The sequence below is a fragment of the Urocitellus parryii genome, chromosome 4 (genome assembly GCF_045843805.1).
Source record: "Urocitellus parryii isolate mUroPar1 chromosome 4, mUroPar1.hap1, whole genome shotgun sequence".
NCBI lineage: Eukaryota > Metazoa > Chordata > Mammalia > Rodentia > Sciuridae > Urocitellus > Urocitellus parryii.
In genome coordinates this window covers 162,109,493-162,128,280 of record NC_135534.1, presented here as the reverse complement: position 1 = coordinate 162,128,280, position 18,788 = coordinate 162,109,493, and the positions used below count along the sequence as shown (strand labels likewise).

At 36.1% G+C, this 18,788-nt stretch overlaps 1 protein-coding gene across 2 annotated transcripts in view; it reads left to right on the top strand.

Annotated features, from left to right (window-relative positions):
• Positions 1 to 18,788, top strand: part of Mllt3 (MLLT3 super elongation complex subunit) — a 261,484-nt gene that overhangs the window by 221,596 nt on the left and 21,100 nt on the right. Inside the window, exons 1-2 of one of the 2 annotated variants that reach the window (XM_026397585.2) lie at positions 4,259 to 4,510; positions 18,410 to 18,485. Coding sequence is in view for 1 of the 2 variants with exons in the window: in XM_026397584.2 (XP_026253369.1) it covers positions 18,410 to 18,485 (76 nt within the window). In the remaining variant the exon portion in view is untranslated. Of the gene's footprint in view, positions 1 to 4,258; positions 4,511 to 18,409; positions 18,486 to 18,788 lie in introns of those variants that run through there. The other variant, XM_026397584.2, reaches the window with a different exon arrangement.

Genomic DNA, 18,788 nt, shown 5'->3' with positions numbered 1-18,788 from the left:
GTTTGAAAGTTTATTCAGAAAGTGGTGTGGCTTTCACCATAGGAGCAAAGTGGCCAGGACTTAAAACCTTAAAAGGCAGTTGACGTTTCTTACTGGGAATTCTCTTGGGCTGGGAATATTCGGTGTGGTCAGATATTCACTTGGCTGTATCATTCAAGTACATCTTTAGAATAGAAACTTGGGGCATCTGTGGAATGGAGTCTGTCATCTCCTGTGATGTCTGTGGCAGCTGAAAGCTTCTATAAATAGACTTTGTCCACTCCTGCAAGGTTCATTACTCTAGCCATTGGGCCTCTAAACAAATCTTGATGACAGGAACCAGACCAACTCCTTGTTGGTCTTTCTTTAGCAAAGTTGTAGCCAAAGAGGAGAACACCACAACTCCGACACACAAGTGCACACACATTTTAGAGGGTAACTTGTCTGATTCTGGGTTTATTGATTTCTAAGGGAGTAGACTTGGAACTGCTGACCAGAGAGATATTTGAATGATCCCACTCTTAGATATGCTGTGCCTTGAATACTTTGCTCCAAATATTATTTTGTCATTTCAGGCATAGAACAGACTTCCCCTAAATATAAATTGACTGATAACATACATCACTCTTAGATTCGCTGATTCTGATTGCAAACTCATTTCAGGTAACATTGTAGAACGTGTGTGTCTTTCACACGGTGCTTTCTGGGCCCTGTTGACCAAACGTGATGCATCTGTATTTGTTCTGTGTATGAACTACAGAAATGGCAGTACCACCTGGAAATGGGAATTCAATTTAAATCTTGGGGACTTCAGTGCTATCCCACTGAAACTAGAGGGAGTGAAGGCCAGTTCACTGAAGGAGAGAGGGGATCTGAATATCTGAAGAGGCAGAGATTCTAATTTACTCCCAAATGCACCTAAAAGTATCCATGCCTGAGAGAGACCATTGAAATGGATCTTGTCATACCAAAAGTATCATTTCAAGTTGGTCTCAGAATTCTAACTTTATTAAATGGATGGCTTTGTCAGTTAGTGGTAATGATTATACAAGACTTCTGTAGATGACCTTTTAAAAAGAAAACATTAGCCTTGAGTAGTGGCTATCAACTTAGAGTAGTTTTTAAAATGTACTGCTACATTTGGCACTTCCTGAAGTCATTTTTTAATTGTCTTGTTCTGGTTGTGTATGTGTAAGGGGATGAGCAAAAAATTCTTGGTTGAGATTTCAGTATTTTAGGAAAAATTATGAAAACTTTCTAAATCCTTTTGGATATAAACAGAGAATATTTCTTATCCTTTTGGGATGTTCTCAGTTGAACCAAGAAAAAAATATTTTGTTTACATATTTCAAACATAATAATTATGAAAACATCTGAAAAGTACAGAATTATTTTATAAAGAAGATTTAAAAGCACAGTAGCCCCACCATTTATTTCTACCTATTTTTCACAATTGGAAATACGGAATAGGATGGTTTATCTAAGAGAATGGTCTTAGGGAAATCAATTAAAAGATAGTTGAATTTTTCTTGGACTTTCACCTTGCATCTGTTATATTTTCCTAGTCTCTTCTCTTTCAGATAGTACTTCTGTCACACACTGTTTAGGCTCAGTTTATCAGAAGGTGATAAATTGGTCCATAAATGCCTGAATAGAATTCCCAACACCAGGAATTTTGGGTGATATTTAAAAAGTTTTGCAGAGTTCTTTTATTATTTTCAGTGTGTTTGTTTAGAGACTTGTATAAAGTATCTTTATTTATGGTAGATTTCATTAATAAATAAAATATTTCATAACTTTGCAGTTTGAATTTAGAGGTAGCATTTTACTTTTTTAGGATAGTTTTAGTTTATTAAAAAGACAAGGGAGAAGAGAAGACCAGATAATCGAGACCATCTCACAATGGTATCCCTGAACTTCAAAAGCCTCAGAAGGGTGCAACTTGGGAGTGCTATATTTTCTGTGCTCTTGGTGAGTAAATTTGGTTTGGCAGAGAATTTTTAGGAGTAGATAAGACTCTGTAAGTAAAACTTTGCAGTTTTAGCCAAAGAAAACAGACTGTAGATTTGATGACTCTATTTGATTTATTAGTGCCATATGCAGAGCCTTTTGATCTTCAGGATTCAGTCAACCAACGAATTGATATTTATCAGAATTCCATCACATGGGAAGAAATCTTAATTTGCCTGTAGTGTTGATACTAATATAATTATCCAACACCTGCATCCTATTGATGGTAATTGTGTTAGGTTATATTAAATTTTAATGATAGGTACAGACTGAACATTAAAAACAAGCTTTTAGATAGCATTAACATTGGAAGTACTCCCATTTATTATGTATGTGATACCTGCTTTCTTTTTGTTTATAACAAAACCTCCTAGTAGGAGTTAAGGAACTGCTTGTGTGTAGTGATTGTGGTTTTTAAAGGAAGAAGAAAGGGAGCTGGGGTTGTAGCTCAGTGGTAGAGAGCTTGCCCAGCATGTGTGAGGCACTGGGTTTGATCCTTAGCACCACATAAAATTAAAAATAAATAAAACAAAGGTATTGGGGGGGAAAAGGAAGAAGAGAAATTGCTTGACATTAATAATCACATGAACAGGTAGTATATAATAATATCCTCTCACAGTCTTTGTCAGGGAATATAAAGGAGTTTCAGCTGTCTGAGGTTTTGTTCCACCTCTGAATTCCTTCATAATACTTTTATAAAAGTAACTACGGGATGAATGTTTCTGCAGTCGAGCAATCAGCACCCATCAATTTTTGTCTTTTTATCATCAAGAGAAGTTAACATTCGACAGAACTGCATAAGTTTGTATAGTTGAAATGAACTATCAAGAATGATATCATGATATTAGTCTTTTCTTTAGGTGGATCTCTTTCTCAAGACTCTCGATGCCTTATTTTTGTGCAGGAGGAAAAGCTTCTCTACTCAAGCAATTGGATTTCCCTACTGAGTTTCACTTTCTTTTTTTCTGTGAACTCTCAGTAATTACTTTGACCAGGCAGTTCTTGCCTATAGATGACTTGTACTTAGATTCTAAGTATCTTTTTTTTTCATTCTCATTTTTGTTTATTCTGTTTGTATAGAGGTGTTTTCTAGAACTATGTCATATCTGTCAGACATTGATCTAGACATTTTATCAGCTCCCTGCGATAGGTGAAGTTTGAAAGCAAATAAAATGTGAATCAATCCAAAAGAAGATGCTTTTTTTCTGCAAGTGTCAGATGTATTCAGGGAAGGCTATCATGGAGGAGAGGCTGGACAAGCCAAATTGGACTCATACCCAACTTCTTGAAGATAATAGTAACTATTATCTAGTCATCATGTATTCCAAGTTCTGTTCTAACTGCTTTGTATTATCTACCTACGTTAACTATATGAATTGGTACCACAATTAATTCTGAGTCCCCACTTCAGAGATGAAGGGAACAATGATGGAGAGATTATATTACTTGGCTCAGGTCACACAGATAGAAAGTGGTCTCATATTTCCAGACCCTGAGCCTGACTCACTACATTATTCCATTTTCTCTACCTTTATATTTGTCTAGAATCTTCAAAATATTTGACATTTAGATACAAATGTAAAATCCATGTCAAAAGTAAAATATGATTATTTTTTAATTGCTACATTTGCTTTCTGCTTCTTACTTGCTAACATAGCTCTGTGTGTGTGTGTGTGTGTGTGTGTGTGTGTGTGCGTGTGTGTGTGGAGAGAGGGGGAGAGAGAGAGAGAGAGAGAGAGTGTGTGAGTGAGTGAGTGAGTCAGAGTCACAGATATAGTTGGTAGCCTTCTAGTACCATCTGTGTTTCTTTTATTTACTGGTAAATATCCCCGACCCTGCAGTTATGAGTAGGCACTTAAAGTTCATGTTCAATATCTTCACCTTTTTACTCTGTTACCACTTTTGTTTGTTTTTCCACACACACACCTCTGTGGTGACTTTTTCCTATTTGCACAATAGGAGGGCAGCTCTACAGTTAAAATACCCAGAAGACAAATAGATATTGGAAACTTTGCATGGTCATTTCTTTGTTGTGTGCTTCCTAAAATGCTACAGAATCAAGTTGATATCAGACTTACTTTAGAAAAATGTTCTGGAATACTAAGCCAGTGTGATTCAAGATCTGAGTATACTAGGAAACAGTTAAGGGTTTGACATCTGATCTCTAGCAGAATGTCTGCTTGCCGTGCATTACAGTAGTATCAGATGGAAAAAGCTATTCCTAAAACAGTTCAGGGTGGATGTTTGCTTCTGATTAGCGCGCGCGCGCGCGTGTGTGTGTGTGTGTGTGTGTGTGTGTGTGTGTGTGTGTGTGTGTTGGATGAATGAGCAATTGGGAAGTCATGACCATGTGTTTGCTGTCATTTAAACTGCCAATCTAATCTAAATATACATGTGGGTGCCTAAGGAGACGTCTTTCTTTTCAAGAGGATCATTCTTACCGCTCTCAATTCCTTGCTGACACGTGAACTTTGGGGCACCTCTATATTCCTGAGAGCTACTCTGCTTTCTTTTAAAAAAGGTGAGAATGATTTCTTTGCTGTACTTGGTTTTTAAAGGCCAGCTATATGTAAAGTTTATTTACTGTAACTTCATAGGAAAGATAGCTTCCAGGATGTTATACAAGGTAATGAAAAAGCAGGTGTGAGAAGAGTGACTGGACAAGAAAAAGCCACAGGGGGTTTTAATTTATGGAAAAAATCAGTAAAATCTTAATGATTTTAGATCACTGTTTTTTATATAGCATATTCAATCTAATTAAGGAAAAAATAGAGAAAAGTTTATAAATAGGAGCTATGATTTTATAATACCTCCTAGTATAATATGGAACCCAGATGTACATTTCTCCCCAGAGGGATTTAAGGAAGGGAAAGATACGTTGCTCTTCTCACTTTAGAACATTTACACTTATTTTATCTACCAGTGAATTCTTATAATGCATAAAGAAGTATAAGTTACATTTACACTTATTTTATCTACCAGTGAATTCTTATAATGCATAAAGAAGTATAAGTTTTTCCTACTCATGATTATATTATTAAACAGTTTCTTTTATTTTATCAGAGAAGTTAAGGATTAGAACTTGAAGTAACTAAATCTGAAATGTATCTTTTTATTGAGAAAATAATGATATTATTTTTCTATGTTTCATAATTATATAGCTTATCATATTTTGAAAAGTTATATATCCAAAATATTTTCCCCATTCACATATTTCAGATGTAAGAGCAAAATATTTTACTAAACATACCCCCCAAAAGTTCCAGGATACTCCATGTGATCTTATCACTAGATAAAAATCAGTTATTACTTAATTGCACTTCAGAATAATTCATTAAAATTTTCAATGATTTGTAACTGTAAATTCTAACATGTTTTATTCATTTTTTATTTATTTAATAAGTCTGTTGGAATAGAATTTGGGTTGGCTTACTGGTTAATATATGTGGAAGATATAATCTAAAATAAGTAGTCACAAAACTTGGAGAATGTAGCATTCATTCGTTGCCAGCCAATTTTATGCATGGGCAATTATGTCTTCCATTTTTAAAAAGATATATGACAGTTACGGAGTTTTATCTTTGGAATATCAGAAAGCATGAACATTCATCTACAGAAAGTAATTTTCCTGGGGTTTTATTCAAGGAGAATTTGTCATGATTCTCTATGAACTAAATTCTATCACATGATTATGTATAAATGGGTAAAGTAGTCACATGTAAATGCTAATCTCCATAAATTAAAATTGTTTTTCTGTTTTACCTAGATGTGGCGATATCTGAAGACTTAAAAAAATGTGGGGTTTTTTTGGAGGGGGGAATTTCCTTTTGAAATGTTCTCATTTCACACACTTTCAGAGAAAACAGAAGCTGCTCATGAATCACTTTTTAAAAAAATATTTGTATTAGTTATTGATGGACCTTTATTTATTTGTTTATATGTGGTTCTGAGAATCGAACCCAGTGCTCATACATGCTAGGCAAGTACTCTACCACTGAGCTACAACCCCAGCCTTCATGAGTCGCTTTCATTCCAGACTAGAGTAAATTACATTTTAGAGCAATAAGTGGAGCTTTAGCACTCCTTCAAAGCTGCTCTCTCCTCTCCTGTCCCTCCTTCTCCCTATTGCTCAGCTCATACACAGAAAGTTCTGCAGTTTGCTTAGTTTATCAGAAAATTCATGAAAGTAATTATGTTAATATTTCTAGTTTTCTTTCAGATTTTTAGTTTTATAAGAAAACACAACTTTTTTGACTAATTTGACTTTCAGGTTTTCAGTAGCCAGCTGAAAAGGGGACATGATCTATTACTTATTTCACATGGTTCATAAGATAAAAACCAACCTTTCTCTTAGGAGATGTTTAAGTCAAGTACAGTTAAGTGCAAAGTAGGATCTGTGTTTTCCACTTGCTTTTTAGACCTTGGTCTTTTATGTATAGTGGATAACAAAAGTAATGAGTAGCTTTTACTCTGTAGTAATAAATTTTAATGCTATGTCATAAATTATGTGTTGGAGTTTTGAAATATCATACACATATTTGAAACATACCTACCGTGTGCGTGGGTATAGTAAGGTTTATAGAGTTGAGCTTTTCATGAATAATGATTCTATGAGTAGGAAACACTCTTGTTTTATGAAGATTAAAAACAAGTTGAGGCTCTTAATCATTTTTGAGATACTGAAATTGAATGTGTTTCTGAGCATCAATTCAGAAATGGTTCCAAACTATCCTCTCGGAATGCAGTAAATCATTTGTGCTGTTGGTCTAATTGAACAGCTTGGATCCTGGACCCTCATTAACTTGTCTGTAAGGAACAGAAAATTGAGGAGAGCGAGAAAGAGGCCGAGGAAAAGACCTTTAGCCAGTGTTGTCCTGGTGCTGTCCTGAGCTGCCATTGTTGAAGGACATCCTTTGAGCTAATTTCAGACCAATAAAAAAAAAATCTATTTATTGATTAGTAACCAGTGGATAAGAGGAGAAAGCCCAAGTGAATAAAGACCATAAATACTGAAGCCTGTGGGATAACAGCCTGTAAAACTGTCAAAAAGCATTGCTTAAGTGACAAAAGATAGCCCAAAGTAACAAGAAGTGTTAGCTCACAAGGCAGTCCTCCATATTCATAGAGAGAAGACATAATTTAGTTTTCTTCAAAAACAGAGATTCTTCTTGAATTCAGTACCTGCCCCACTTCATTTATTTATTTGTTTTACATGGTGTCTATTTGTTTAAAATTTGTGGTTGACTGCATTTGCTAGGAGGAATCATGATGCCTGTTTAAAGATAGCCTTGTTTCCAAAAGTAGAACCATGATTACTGAAACTTCTGTTTAGATCCATCAAGATCTACTTACTTGCTAAGAATTCGAAGCCTGACTGGAGTGAGTGGGTGAGGGTGTGTGTGTGTGCATGTGTGTGTATTTTTTAAAGGCAGATGGCTAGGAATCAGATGTTAACAAGTGTTTTTCTCTTGTTTTTAAATTAAAGTCTGAAGTTAGTAATTCTTAAATATTTCTCCCTAAAGGGAAAACACTGGGTAAATAAAAACATAAGAATGTAAGTCTATATCATCAACTGTTTTTGTTCTTCTTGCACAATATTGAGATTCAAATGATTACAGTCTTACCAGCCAGTATTTAAATTTGTTTTTTAGGGTTGAGGAAAATTCAAGATGATGAATCCCAAGTCTTTATTCTAAACTCCTATTGTTCTGACTGTGATGATGATTGTGTGGTATTTGAGTGACAGTGTTAGCGATTTTTGAATCTTGTGTTTTACTGTATAACCTTCAAATCCCACATATGTGTTTTAGTGATGTGATTTCACTGTATTTAAAGTATTGTCTTTCTTCAAGTTAGAGAATGTTATCAACTTGGGATATTTGCTTTTTATCGTCTGGGCTGTGAGAACTAGAGGTGTCATTCATTGGAAGGGAGCAGATGTTAAAGGTTCTTGCCCCTTCCTCCCTAATCCCAAACACCCTTGAAGAAGAGAAATGTTCTATTACCCAAATAGGCATCTTTCTGATGGTGAGAAAAGGCGGTAAAAGGCAGTAAATCTGCCTTCTCATTATGAAGTGCAACAATAGATTGATTTATGAAGAAAAGCAACTGTTGAGCTTATGTAAGATGTGTGCATGGAAATGCAGTTTCCTTCAGAGCCTGGTAAGCAGGAGCATTCTGCCTATTCTTGATAAGAATCTAATATTACTAACAGGGAATATGTGATTCTGAACACCACATTTTAAAAGACTACATTGAGAACAAAACAAAACATCCCACCTCCTAATGTTTTCACATGAGAAAAGTCTCTTAAATGTGCCATGTTTGTGCTATTTTAGTTCATTTTCATTGAGATAGAGTGGACTTCTTAAAAAGAGTCCCATCTTTATAAACGGTTTGTTAGGATATGCCATTTTAAACAGAAATGAATTTAAGTGTAGCATATTTAGATACTAGGGCATTTATAAAAAAATTTCACTAAAACTGCATAATTTCCAGTAAACACTACAAGAGTCTCAAATAAAGCCAACAATGAGCTTCTCAGGGGGATTTTATAAAATATTTGTGTTAAGTTTTTGTTTTAAGAAAATCTATATAATTTGATGTTACCTCTTAATAAGGAACTCTTGTTGCAGTATTTCTATTTAACTTAAAAAATTGGGATGTAATTCAGTGGTGGAGTGCTTACCATGCAGTATAGGGCCCCGGGGTTCAATCCCCAGCACCAAAAAAATAAATAAATAAACAAATAAAACAAAATCCCTAAATGTTTCATCTCTAAGTTGATTTTGAGCATTAAATATAATAGGATGCAAAAGTCTAGATGTCTCTTAGTAAATTGCAGTGGCACTGTCCTGTATATTTAGCACATATCACTCCAGAATTTGAAATTTATATGATATAATTGAGATTCAAACTGGTAAATTACACAATTATCACTAAGGATGGTATTAAAAACTCATTTCTCTCAGTAAATATGTATCTGTAATGTATGTATGTTTCCCAACCAAAGTAGTTTTCACTGTATTAATGTATAAGAAAGTACGTATAAAATATCGAACACTTAAAAGGGAAAGAAGAAAATATAAATGGAAGCTCAATTATTTGCTTTTACCCTGCCCTTATGGATTTTATACTTATCTACATGTGCACATGTGTTCATGCACACACCCTAGGAGCTTTGGAGTCTTCTGATCTAGCTAAAAGAAAGGGCTCTAGTGTATTACCTGGAATATGTGCTGTTATTCTAGTTAAGAAAATGCAAGGCTTACAAAGAAACAATGCTTGCAACTAGCCTTTGTTGTTTTACATTACAGTGAGAAGATGTTGCATTTTTGACATGTCAATGATAGAGTTTTAAAATAATTATTTCATTCCCAGCAGATTTTTATTATTTTGGAACTCAAAGCACTGTGGAAGTAAGATCTTAGCCAATAAAATGAACTTTTAATGCCACTGCCATGATAATAAATCCAAGCTTCACATTTAATAGGGGAAAATCTGTAAGATAGTTCAAAGATTAAAATTAATAGATCTTCTTGACATTTGTATAAGTGTATAAAGAGTGCCAATCAAATGCTCTAAGAACACTTTAAAGCAATCCTTTTTAAAAAATGGTTTAAAGTTAATAAGGAAATGCAGTTAATGTCTTGTCAAAAGGATATCTTCAGATATATATGTTTTAGTTTAACTCAGTTAATTACCATCTTGTTTCCTGAATTCACTCAATTTAATAATTTTAATTTTTAAGCCAAGACTAAGACCTGTAACCACAAATAATGTATTTTTAAGACTTTCTTCAATTCAGTAATGCCCTTATAAACTTCAAAAATGCGACATTAATTTCAAGTTTATAGTGCTCTGCACAGGTGGGTTATTTCCCAAGTGACTGAAGAGAGTTTAGACAAATTTCAGGATCTTGCTGTGAACTGATGAGCAGTTGTGTGTTTTGAAGTCCAGTGTTCAGCTCTAACTGTTAATTTGGGACAATTCTGTCAGGAAACTTCTTTTCCTCTTCCTATTTCTGTCTTGAGGCATTGCTGCTGTAAGTACTCTCACTTGTAACTTTTTTCTTTTCTACCCACCACTCTTAAAAACACACAAAAGAGAAGGGGGCAAAAACAATTAAGTCTCTGACTTTAAAACTAAGTGGTATAAATATATTTTAACTTTATTTCAACTCTACTTATTTTTTTCTGGTTCTTTTTAGTTATACAAAATGGTAAGATTCATTTTGACATAGTTATAAAAGCATGGAATATAATTTGTTCTAATTCAGTCCCCAGTACCTCCCCTTTCCTTTCTTCCTCCCTCCCTGTTCCTTCTCTCTACTCTACTGATCTTTCTGCTATTTACTTGTAGTTTTGTTGTTTTTTTTTTTTTAATTAGTGTCTTATGGATATACATGATGGTTGGAACTGAAGACTATCATGCTAAGTGAAATAAGTGGTATGTTTAATGGATAGTAGGAGACTCTACTTCTATACATAGTCTTTGCTCAAAGAAGGGTAACATCCTTATAGGTGGTAAAACTGCAACTGATCTATCTGCAGATGATTTTGCATTCCTAAAGCTCTGATATGAGTAAATATTCTTGCTAGTAATCTCTTAGGACACATCTGGCACATACACCGTCTTGCAACCACTGGATTTTTTGAAAGAGCACATGTTCTGGCTATAATAGTTAGTAGCAACCTTCAAAGTATGACTGGTGATGAGAGATAAAAGACTTGAGGCTCTTCTGCTTAAAAGAGAGGAAGCGAAAAGAAAATTACAGCCATCCCTAAGTGTGGAAAAGGGTCTTATGGAGAGATTTATAGACCCTTGTTCCCCAAGGCCATTTTGTTTCCTAATGAGATTTTGTGTTCTCAGACAGGGAATGATAAGTCCAAAGGACGACAACATTTAATAATAATATAGTGAAGATGATAATAATGAAGAAACCAAATGCAGTTGTAAAAACAGAGGTACCCCAACATAAAGCCCATTATCTTGGCATCCAGAATGATTTTATGTCTGTAATTTGAAAATGTAAGAAATAAGGACCTTTCCGTTTTGTTAACAGTTAGTTGGGAGGATAATTCTTATGCTCTTGTCCTCTTACCAGAAAATGATGGGTATAACAATAGCTTTTGATCATACGAGAGCCCTAGAGGCTAAATACCGTTCTAATTTAACATCCAGCTCATTCAAGTTGTCATAATATAAATGGAAGGAGTCTGCCAAAAAGAGATGTAAAGCCTTCCCTATATTCACAAACTTGACTCACTGTCTAGCTATCAAGGTTTTAGCTTCCAGTGGCCTTTGTTCAATTTCACCTTGTTTTAAAAGAAAATGTTATTAAACAGATTATTTAAAACGTTAAACTTGTTGTTGTTCTTGGATGTTAAGGGATTTTGTATTGTAGCCTTAGGAAGAGAGGGTAAATCACCTTTGAAGGCAAGTAAAATAAATAGTTGTTCTCTCTTGCCTCATCAGGGCCAGTATCAAGAGGATCAGAGCAGTTCAGAGGAGAAACTTTCCTGCCCTTCTTCATAAAACATATTGAACTAGTAAGGAACTAGCCAGGATCTGTAGTAGTATTGATTGGACAAATGTTGGAAGCAATTGATTCAGGCACAGTAAGCCTCTGGGATGAAGTGTTTTGTTTTACCACTGGTTTGAGCTGGGTGTGGATCACAAGATGTCCCTTGTGGATAGAAGGATATTCAGTACATCTTTCACAGTGATATAGAAAATGGTGTTCCCTAACACTAGTGTTATAAAAAGTATTAGTGTGTTTGGAAAACTGCTTTAAACGAGTTGCACTTTTTCAAAGTTGATAGATGCAGTAGAAAGAATAGTAGATGAGAAGTCAGAAAATCTGGTTCTAATACACCTAAATGTCACCACTTAATCTTACTATGCTCCAGTTTCCTCATCTGTAAAATGTCAATTAAAAAAAAAACAAACGTGTCCTTGGGCTGGGGACGTGGCTCAAGCAGTAGCGCGCTCGCCTGGCATGCGCGGGTCACTGGGTTCCATCCTCAGCACCACATAAAAATAAAATAAAGATGTTGTGTCCACTGAAAACTAAAAAATAAATATTAAAAAATTCTCTCTCTCTCTCTCTCTCTCTCTCTCTCTCTCTCTCTCTCTCTCTCTCTCCTCTCTCCTCTCTCCTCTCTCCTCTCTCCTCTCTCCTCTCTCTCAAACAAAACAAAACAAAACAAAACAAAACAAAACAAAACAAAACAAAACAAAAACGTGTCCTGCTCTCTTGGTTAGATTGGTCTGCCATAACAATATACCATAGGCTAGAGGCTTAAGCAACAGGAATGTATTTCTTAATAGATCCAAGAGTTTGAGTTCCAAGATCAAGGAGGCCAGTGAGGCTCTCTTTTGGCTTGCAAATGGCCACATTTTTGCTGTGTCCTTACATAGTAAGACAGAAAATGAAAGCTCTGGTTTTCTGGTGTTTCTTCTGATAAAGCACTAATCTCCTTAGGAAGGCCCCACACATTCTTGACATCCTGTAAACCTTGTTATCTCCCAAAGGCATTATCTCCAAACACTTACCAACAGGTGAATTTAGTCCTTAGCACCTGCCTCCCTCAAAATAAAGCAAATGAAGTAAGAATCTGATGGAGTTACAGAAAGGCACATTAAGAGGCTGCAGTTACCAAAGTTGGTCTGTTCTTAATCTCATATTCTTTTCTGCATAATAAGGATTTGATCTTGTAACATGTTTGTTTGAGGCAGTTATTAAGATGAGACCAGATGAAATTCAAAGTTGTCTTATTTCTAGCCTTTTAACAATTCAATTTTGCATTAATTTTGTTAGGTTAACTACATCCAATTCTTATTTGATTACTTTTCAATACTTATTTCTTTGCTTAATTTTGACCTCAACTTTTATTAACATAGCTACCTCAAAATATTACCTATTAATGGGAATTAGTGAGATAGAATGTTTTCCATAATTGTTGAGCACGGTGTTATTGTTCTTTAAAATTAAATCATATTTGAAAATTAAGTGGATTATTTTCAGTTTCATATAAAGGAAAACTAAATGAGGTAGGCTTTCAATAATTTATGTTAAGCTGTCTAAGAGGTAGATAATATGTAGGATGATTCTGATTTTTTAATGAAAGGAGAGCTAAACTAATAAGAACTTTAGTTAGTTGTGATGAAGATAGAACTGGAAAGTAAGGTGTATTATACTTGTCTTCTTGTTCGATTTGTACATGTCTTCAACACAGTCTTTCTGGATATTTGTTCAAAGAAGAGATTATCTTTATTGTAGCCTAATAGATTTTCTTTTTTTAGATGAGGTAAAAATTTTGTGAAGGACATTGGGAGAGTATCTGAAATAATTTCAATTTAACTATTTACTGTATTCTTATCTCTTTTCACTGAAAGAAAGGTGTGTATCATCCCCCCTCCCCCTTTTCTTTATTTAGGTTGCTTTAAAAATCAAGTCATTGAAATTCTGCTCATAAATACAGTTGCCCATTAGAAAAGACAGGGTTTCAGGCTTGCCACCCAGGGGGAAGCATGTTGCTCATGTAAGGAACAGGGTCAGTTTTTGCAAGCCTTCTCTTGCCATCTACCTTGACAGGTATTCCTTCTGAAACACTTTTAGGAGTTGTAGATATACGGTTTTTCTTATCCTGGACAAAAGGAGTCCTCTGTAGAAAATCTATTCCAAAGATTTTTGCATAGACATATAATGTAGAAAATGGCACTGCAACAGCAGCTGTGGTCTAGGTGTTTTTACTTTCTTTATTATATCAGTTTAATATAACTACTACTACTCTCTTTCTACCCCACCCACTCTGGCCTGGGGATTGAATTTAGGGGCACTCTATCACTGAGCTATACTCGCAGACCTTTTTTTTTTTTTTTTTTTGGAGACAGGATCCTTACTAAACTGTCTAAGCTGTCCTCCAACTTAGATCCTCCTGCCTTCGCCTCCTGAGTAGCTGGGGTGTGCACCACTGTGCCCAGCTTTAATATAACTTCTGTATGAGTTTCAGTGCTTTTACTCTGTAAGGAAATTAATGCTTAAGCAATCTTCCCCAAAACATAACTATCAAGCAATAGAAGTGAGATTCTTAATCTCTGCATTTTTCACTGTGGAGCATACCATTTACAGAAACTTCATTAGTAGATGTTTGATTACCCATAACATCAGCAAGAAGCAAAACCATTTTTAGTGGGGAGAATTTTGATATTTCGAATGGATTTTGACATTTCAAATTAGTCACCAAGGGAACTATATCAAAACCTCAGTGAACTTTCTTAACTCTTAATTTTTGGTTTAGCATATGCACCCTGCATGCACATTCAAAAATATACATGTTTTAAATGTTTCTTAGGAGAGTCTAAAATGGAGGATAATATATCTTGTCAATCATTAGGGTATATAAAGATGTTAATTTACAGGAGACTTAGGCAGGAAGATCACAAGTTCGAGGCTATCCTCAGGAACTTAGTGAGGCCCTGTCTCAAAATAAAAACGACTGGGAATGTGGCTCAGTGGTATAACACCCCTGGGATGAATCCTCAGTAAAAATAATAATAATAATAATAATAATACAATCTTGTTTATGGAGACATTTTAAAAACATTTAAATAACCTATATTTATATAATCATCCTTGATTTGTGTTCTTCTTAATATCAAAAACATATTTTAAATGAGCTGCAGTTCTGTTGTTAGCTCTTAAGATAGAAGACAGGGTCAGCCTTCTCTGGTGGCAGAAGAACTCTTGAGCAGTTAACATTTGGTTGAATTCTGGACCAGTCAGGGTGAGTGTAAGGTCCATCCACCACAAGTGTTTTTATTGAGTGGTAACCATGCTCTGTCAGAGTGCTTTCTTGCAAAACACTGAAGAGTACACACAGGGAGGCTGCCTCTGGAAAAATCAATACATTTCTAATTTTTCCCATGATATATATTCTCAGTGCTTTCACAAATTTAAAATTCTATAAGGAACTTTTTTTTTCCCATGGGGGGGAAAAAAGAAGAAGTAACTAACAGAATCAGTGGTCTCAACTTAGACTTTTTATTAATACCTTTTGTTGAACTTTTTTGTTTTTTGGTACCTTCGAGGTGTTTAACCACTGAGCCACGTTCTTAGCCTGTTTTTATTGTTTATTTTGAAACAGGGTCTCATTGAGTTGCTAAGACTGGATTTGAACTTGTGATTCTCCTTTCCTCAGACTCCTGAATCACTGGGATTACAGGCATGCACCACCCCGCCTGGCTTGTTGAACTTTTTATAAATGTGCTTGGATTTCTACTTCAATCCTGTTGCCTTAGCCAGTTTTTGCATTGTTGTGACCAAAACACCTGGCAAGAACAACTTAGAGGAGGAAAAGTTTATTTGGGACTCACAGTTTCAGAAGTCTCAGTCCATAGGTGGCCAGCTCACGCAAAGTGAGGCAGCATATCATAGGAGAAGGATTCAGCACAGGGAAACTGCTCCCTTTGTGGTAGCAAGGAAGCAGAGAAAGAGAAAAGAGGGAAAGGGGACATAGGAAAGATTTACCCTTTCCAGGGCTCACATCCAAACCATAACACCAATTAATAGACTTCTCCTAGCTAATTCTAATGCATGTCTATGATTATCAATCATTGATAATCATAGACATGCATAATCATTGATAATCATAGACATGATAATCATAGACATGATAATCATTGATAATTGACTGGGTCAATCAGTGATTCTCAAAAGTGTGGTTGTTACTGGCCCTGTGGTCTCAGCATCACCTGGGTTCTTGTTTGTTCACCTACCCTTCTTAACCTACTGAATCAAGAACCCTGGGAGAGGGCAGCAGTCAGTGTTTTAACAAGCTCTCCAGTGATCCCTTTTCTGTGAAGATCCCTTTTCTGAGAAGATCCCTTTTCTGAGAAGATCCCTTTTCTGAGAGGCTCTGCCTGGAATGGTTTTAAAACTCCTCTCCACTCTAATATTCCACAGATGCTTGTCTTGACTAGCAAAGGCTTTCAGAACATTGCTTTGCTGCTCATCATTCAACATTTGACTTTCTTCATCCAGTTCTTTTGCTGTTATCTTTCTATTTGAATATTCTTATAGAATTCAAGTGTCTGCTACTGTGAGCCTTCCAAATGCTTTGTGTTTTGTGTCAGAGGCAAGGCATTAACTTTAAATGTTGCATAAAAAGGCTTTTCCTCCTAGTGTGTTTTGTCATTTATCTGATTTCTGAAGATTAGCAAATGCAGAATTATTATCCTTGTTTATGGTTAGAAGTTGAAAAGGGTGCTTTTCAGTGTGGTTCTGGCCTGGACTTTTGCATGATGCACATGGGTCAAGGTTAGTGGGAGGTAGTTTGAAGAGAGTGCCACTGTTCTCCTTTGTTGTCCTAGTTCATATCACTCTCAGCAAATAGCTCTAGCAGAATGGCTCCTTTAGGTCCAGCTCAACATGTGCTGGTCAGGCAGCACGGGGAATTAGAGCTCTCTGCTCACTGTAAGGAAACCTCTTTTTTTGGCTCCCAAATGGTTTCCAGAGCTATCAAAATAATACCATTTGCAGGCACTTTTCATGGCTGAAAAGAGCAAGTTGGAGAGGAAAAGGAGTACTCTCCGGGCCCTGGGAGAACTGTTTTACAGCTGGGCATTGCACATAAATGCTAACTGAATGCCCTTTCAGTTGTATAACTCACCATTGGGGCTCAACCGTGGAAGAGGCACTCAACAGAAATGAAGAGTACCTCACACAGGCATTTGTACTTGTAAACCAACTCTTCTTTGTGAGCCGCAAATGGCAATGTGTAGGACATTGTACTACAATTCTCAAGAAAAGCTTGCAGTGTCGAAGGGTTGGTGGGCCGCCTGCTGCTCATTAGAGATCCTGTCTGGCTCTTTTCCTGCAGAATGAGTGGTAGATTGCTGACACCTGTTTTCCCATCCAGCCTGAGGATGTGAAGTGTGCGTTAGGAATGCCTGAAAGTGCTTCCTTGTGTCCGAATCTGGAGTTTGGTGCTGTTTAGGGAGATCCGGGTGGGGGTTCATTGCTAGGAGGGGAGATGAAAAAAAAAATCAGTGGTGAGAAACTGCAGTATAAACTGAGAAGGAATGGTAATCCTCATTTAGCAGCTTCTGATTGTGCACTTAGTTCACACTCCAACTCGATTTCTCATTGAACGGAGGGGGGAAAAGAGTCCTATACATGGAAAGACCTCAGGTATTTCTCAGATAGCATGAATATATAGTTGAGACTATGAGCACATTAGAAATGAATAGAAATAACCAAACATATCAATATCACTAAGTTATTTAAGAATAAGTTTGATCTTAAATATATGAAATTTAAGTGTGTTGATGGTCTCATCGGTGACTGCACAATTCTCTTCAGTTGTCTGCTCCACCTTTTGTAATGTCACAAATCTGGCAGACAATGGAACCGAGGCCCTAATGTGCTGCCTTTAGTTACAAATATGGAATGTCTGCTGTATATAATGCATAGTGCTAAGTGTGCAGGTATAATAGAAAGCATAAGGCAGACCCTGCTGTATCAAGTGCTGGTGTCTCCTCTTTATCGGGAAGAAAAGACCCATAGGAGGCAGCACATAGGAGGAGTATGTTATAAGCACTGCAGCGTAGCTAGTAAGAAACAGATGATCCATCTAGTGTGTTTTCAGTAGGTTTGGAGAAGGAAGAGAATTGAGTTGGGTGGGTTGGAAGTTAGATGTAAAACTTGCTAAGGATATTAAAGGATGTGGAGAATTCATTGAGAGTAAGAGAGACTAAGGTGTGTCTATTGTGGTTTTTTTCCCTGACATTCATAGGCTGTGGAATTAAAAAGTTGGTTTTTAAAAAAAAATTTTTTTTTTCTTTGCTTTTTCTATTTTTTTTAAATAGTGGCAACACTTTTCTCTGACTCATCTGTGGGACTTGGCTAGGCCTCATGAACATTGGCCTACATTTGTGAACTGTGCACAGGGTTAGGGTTGGGTCATGGCCTTGGACCAGAGTGAAATTAACTGGCGCATAATGTGATTGAACTAATGACCTTGGCCTCATTACCACTATGTTTTAACCAGTTGAGTCAATCAAACATTGCAGAAAGGGTAATCAGGCTATCTTTTAGAAAGAGATGTGCATAGTAATAAACAGGAGTGAAGTCAAAGCCAGGTTCTCTCTTTATGTAATACTCAGGTGTTTATCTCTCTATCCTTGAGTTTTTATACTTGTTTCTGCATATAATAAAATAAGGTGGTCAAAGAAAAAGGACCCCGTAACTCTTCCTGTGCTAGTATTTTTGACATCATGAAATATGTAGTCATTTTTCTTGTGCAGTGTCAGGCTGTTTTTGCAGAGGCTGCTTTGAGCAACTATATTGTTTTCAATTTTAGATGTGTAGTGTCCCATAAAGTTATTGATGATGTTTTTCTCTTCTTCTCTGAAGTCCGAGCAGCCCAGTCCTGCCAGTTCCAGCTCCAGCTCCAGCTCCAGCTTCACACCGTCCCAGACCAGGCAACAAGGTATCAACAGCTCCCAGGCAAACTAGGAGACATTTTGCTCATAAAACATCTTAATGAGTTGATTTATGACCTATCTTCTACTGTTTTATTATTTGAATGGTAACTCCACTTTTATGCAGTTGTATTTATTTCCCCTAGGAATGCACTTGGGTATTGTTCTGATATATGAGGCCAGGCTCTAGAAATTCCCCCTTTTTCCAGTCCCTGCCATCAGATTCCCATTTTACAAAAGGATTATAGACAACAGCCCATTCTAGGGAGTTCCAAAAGGAAATACAATATCAAAATCAGGACTTGAGAGAA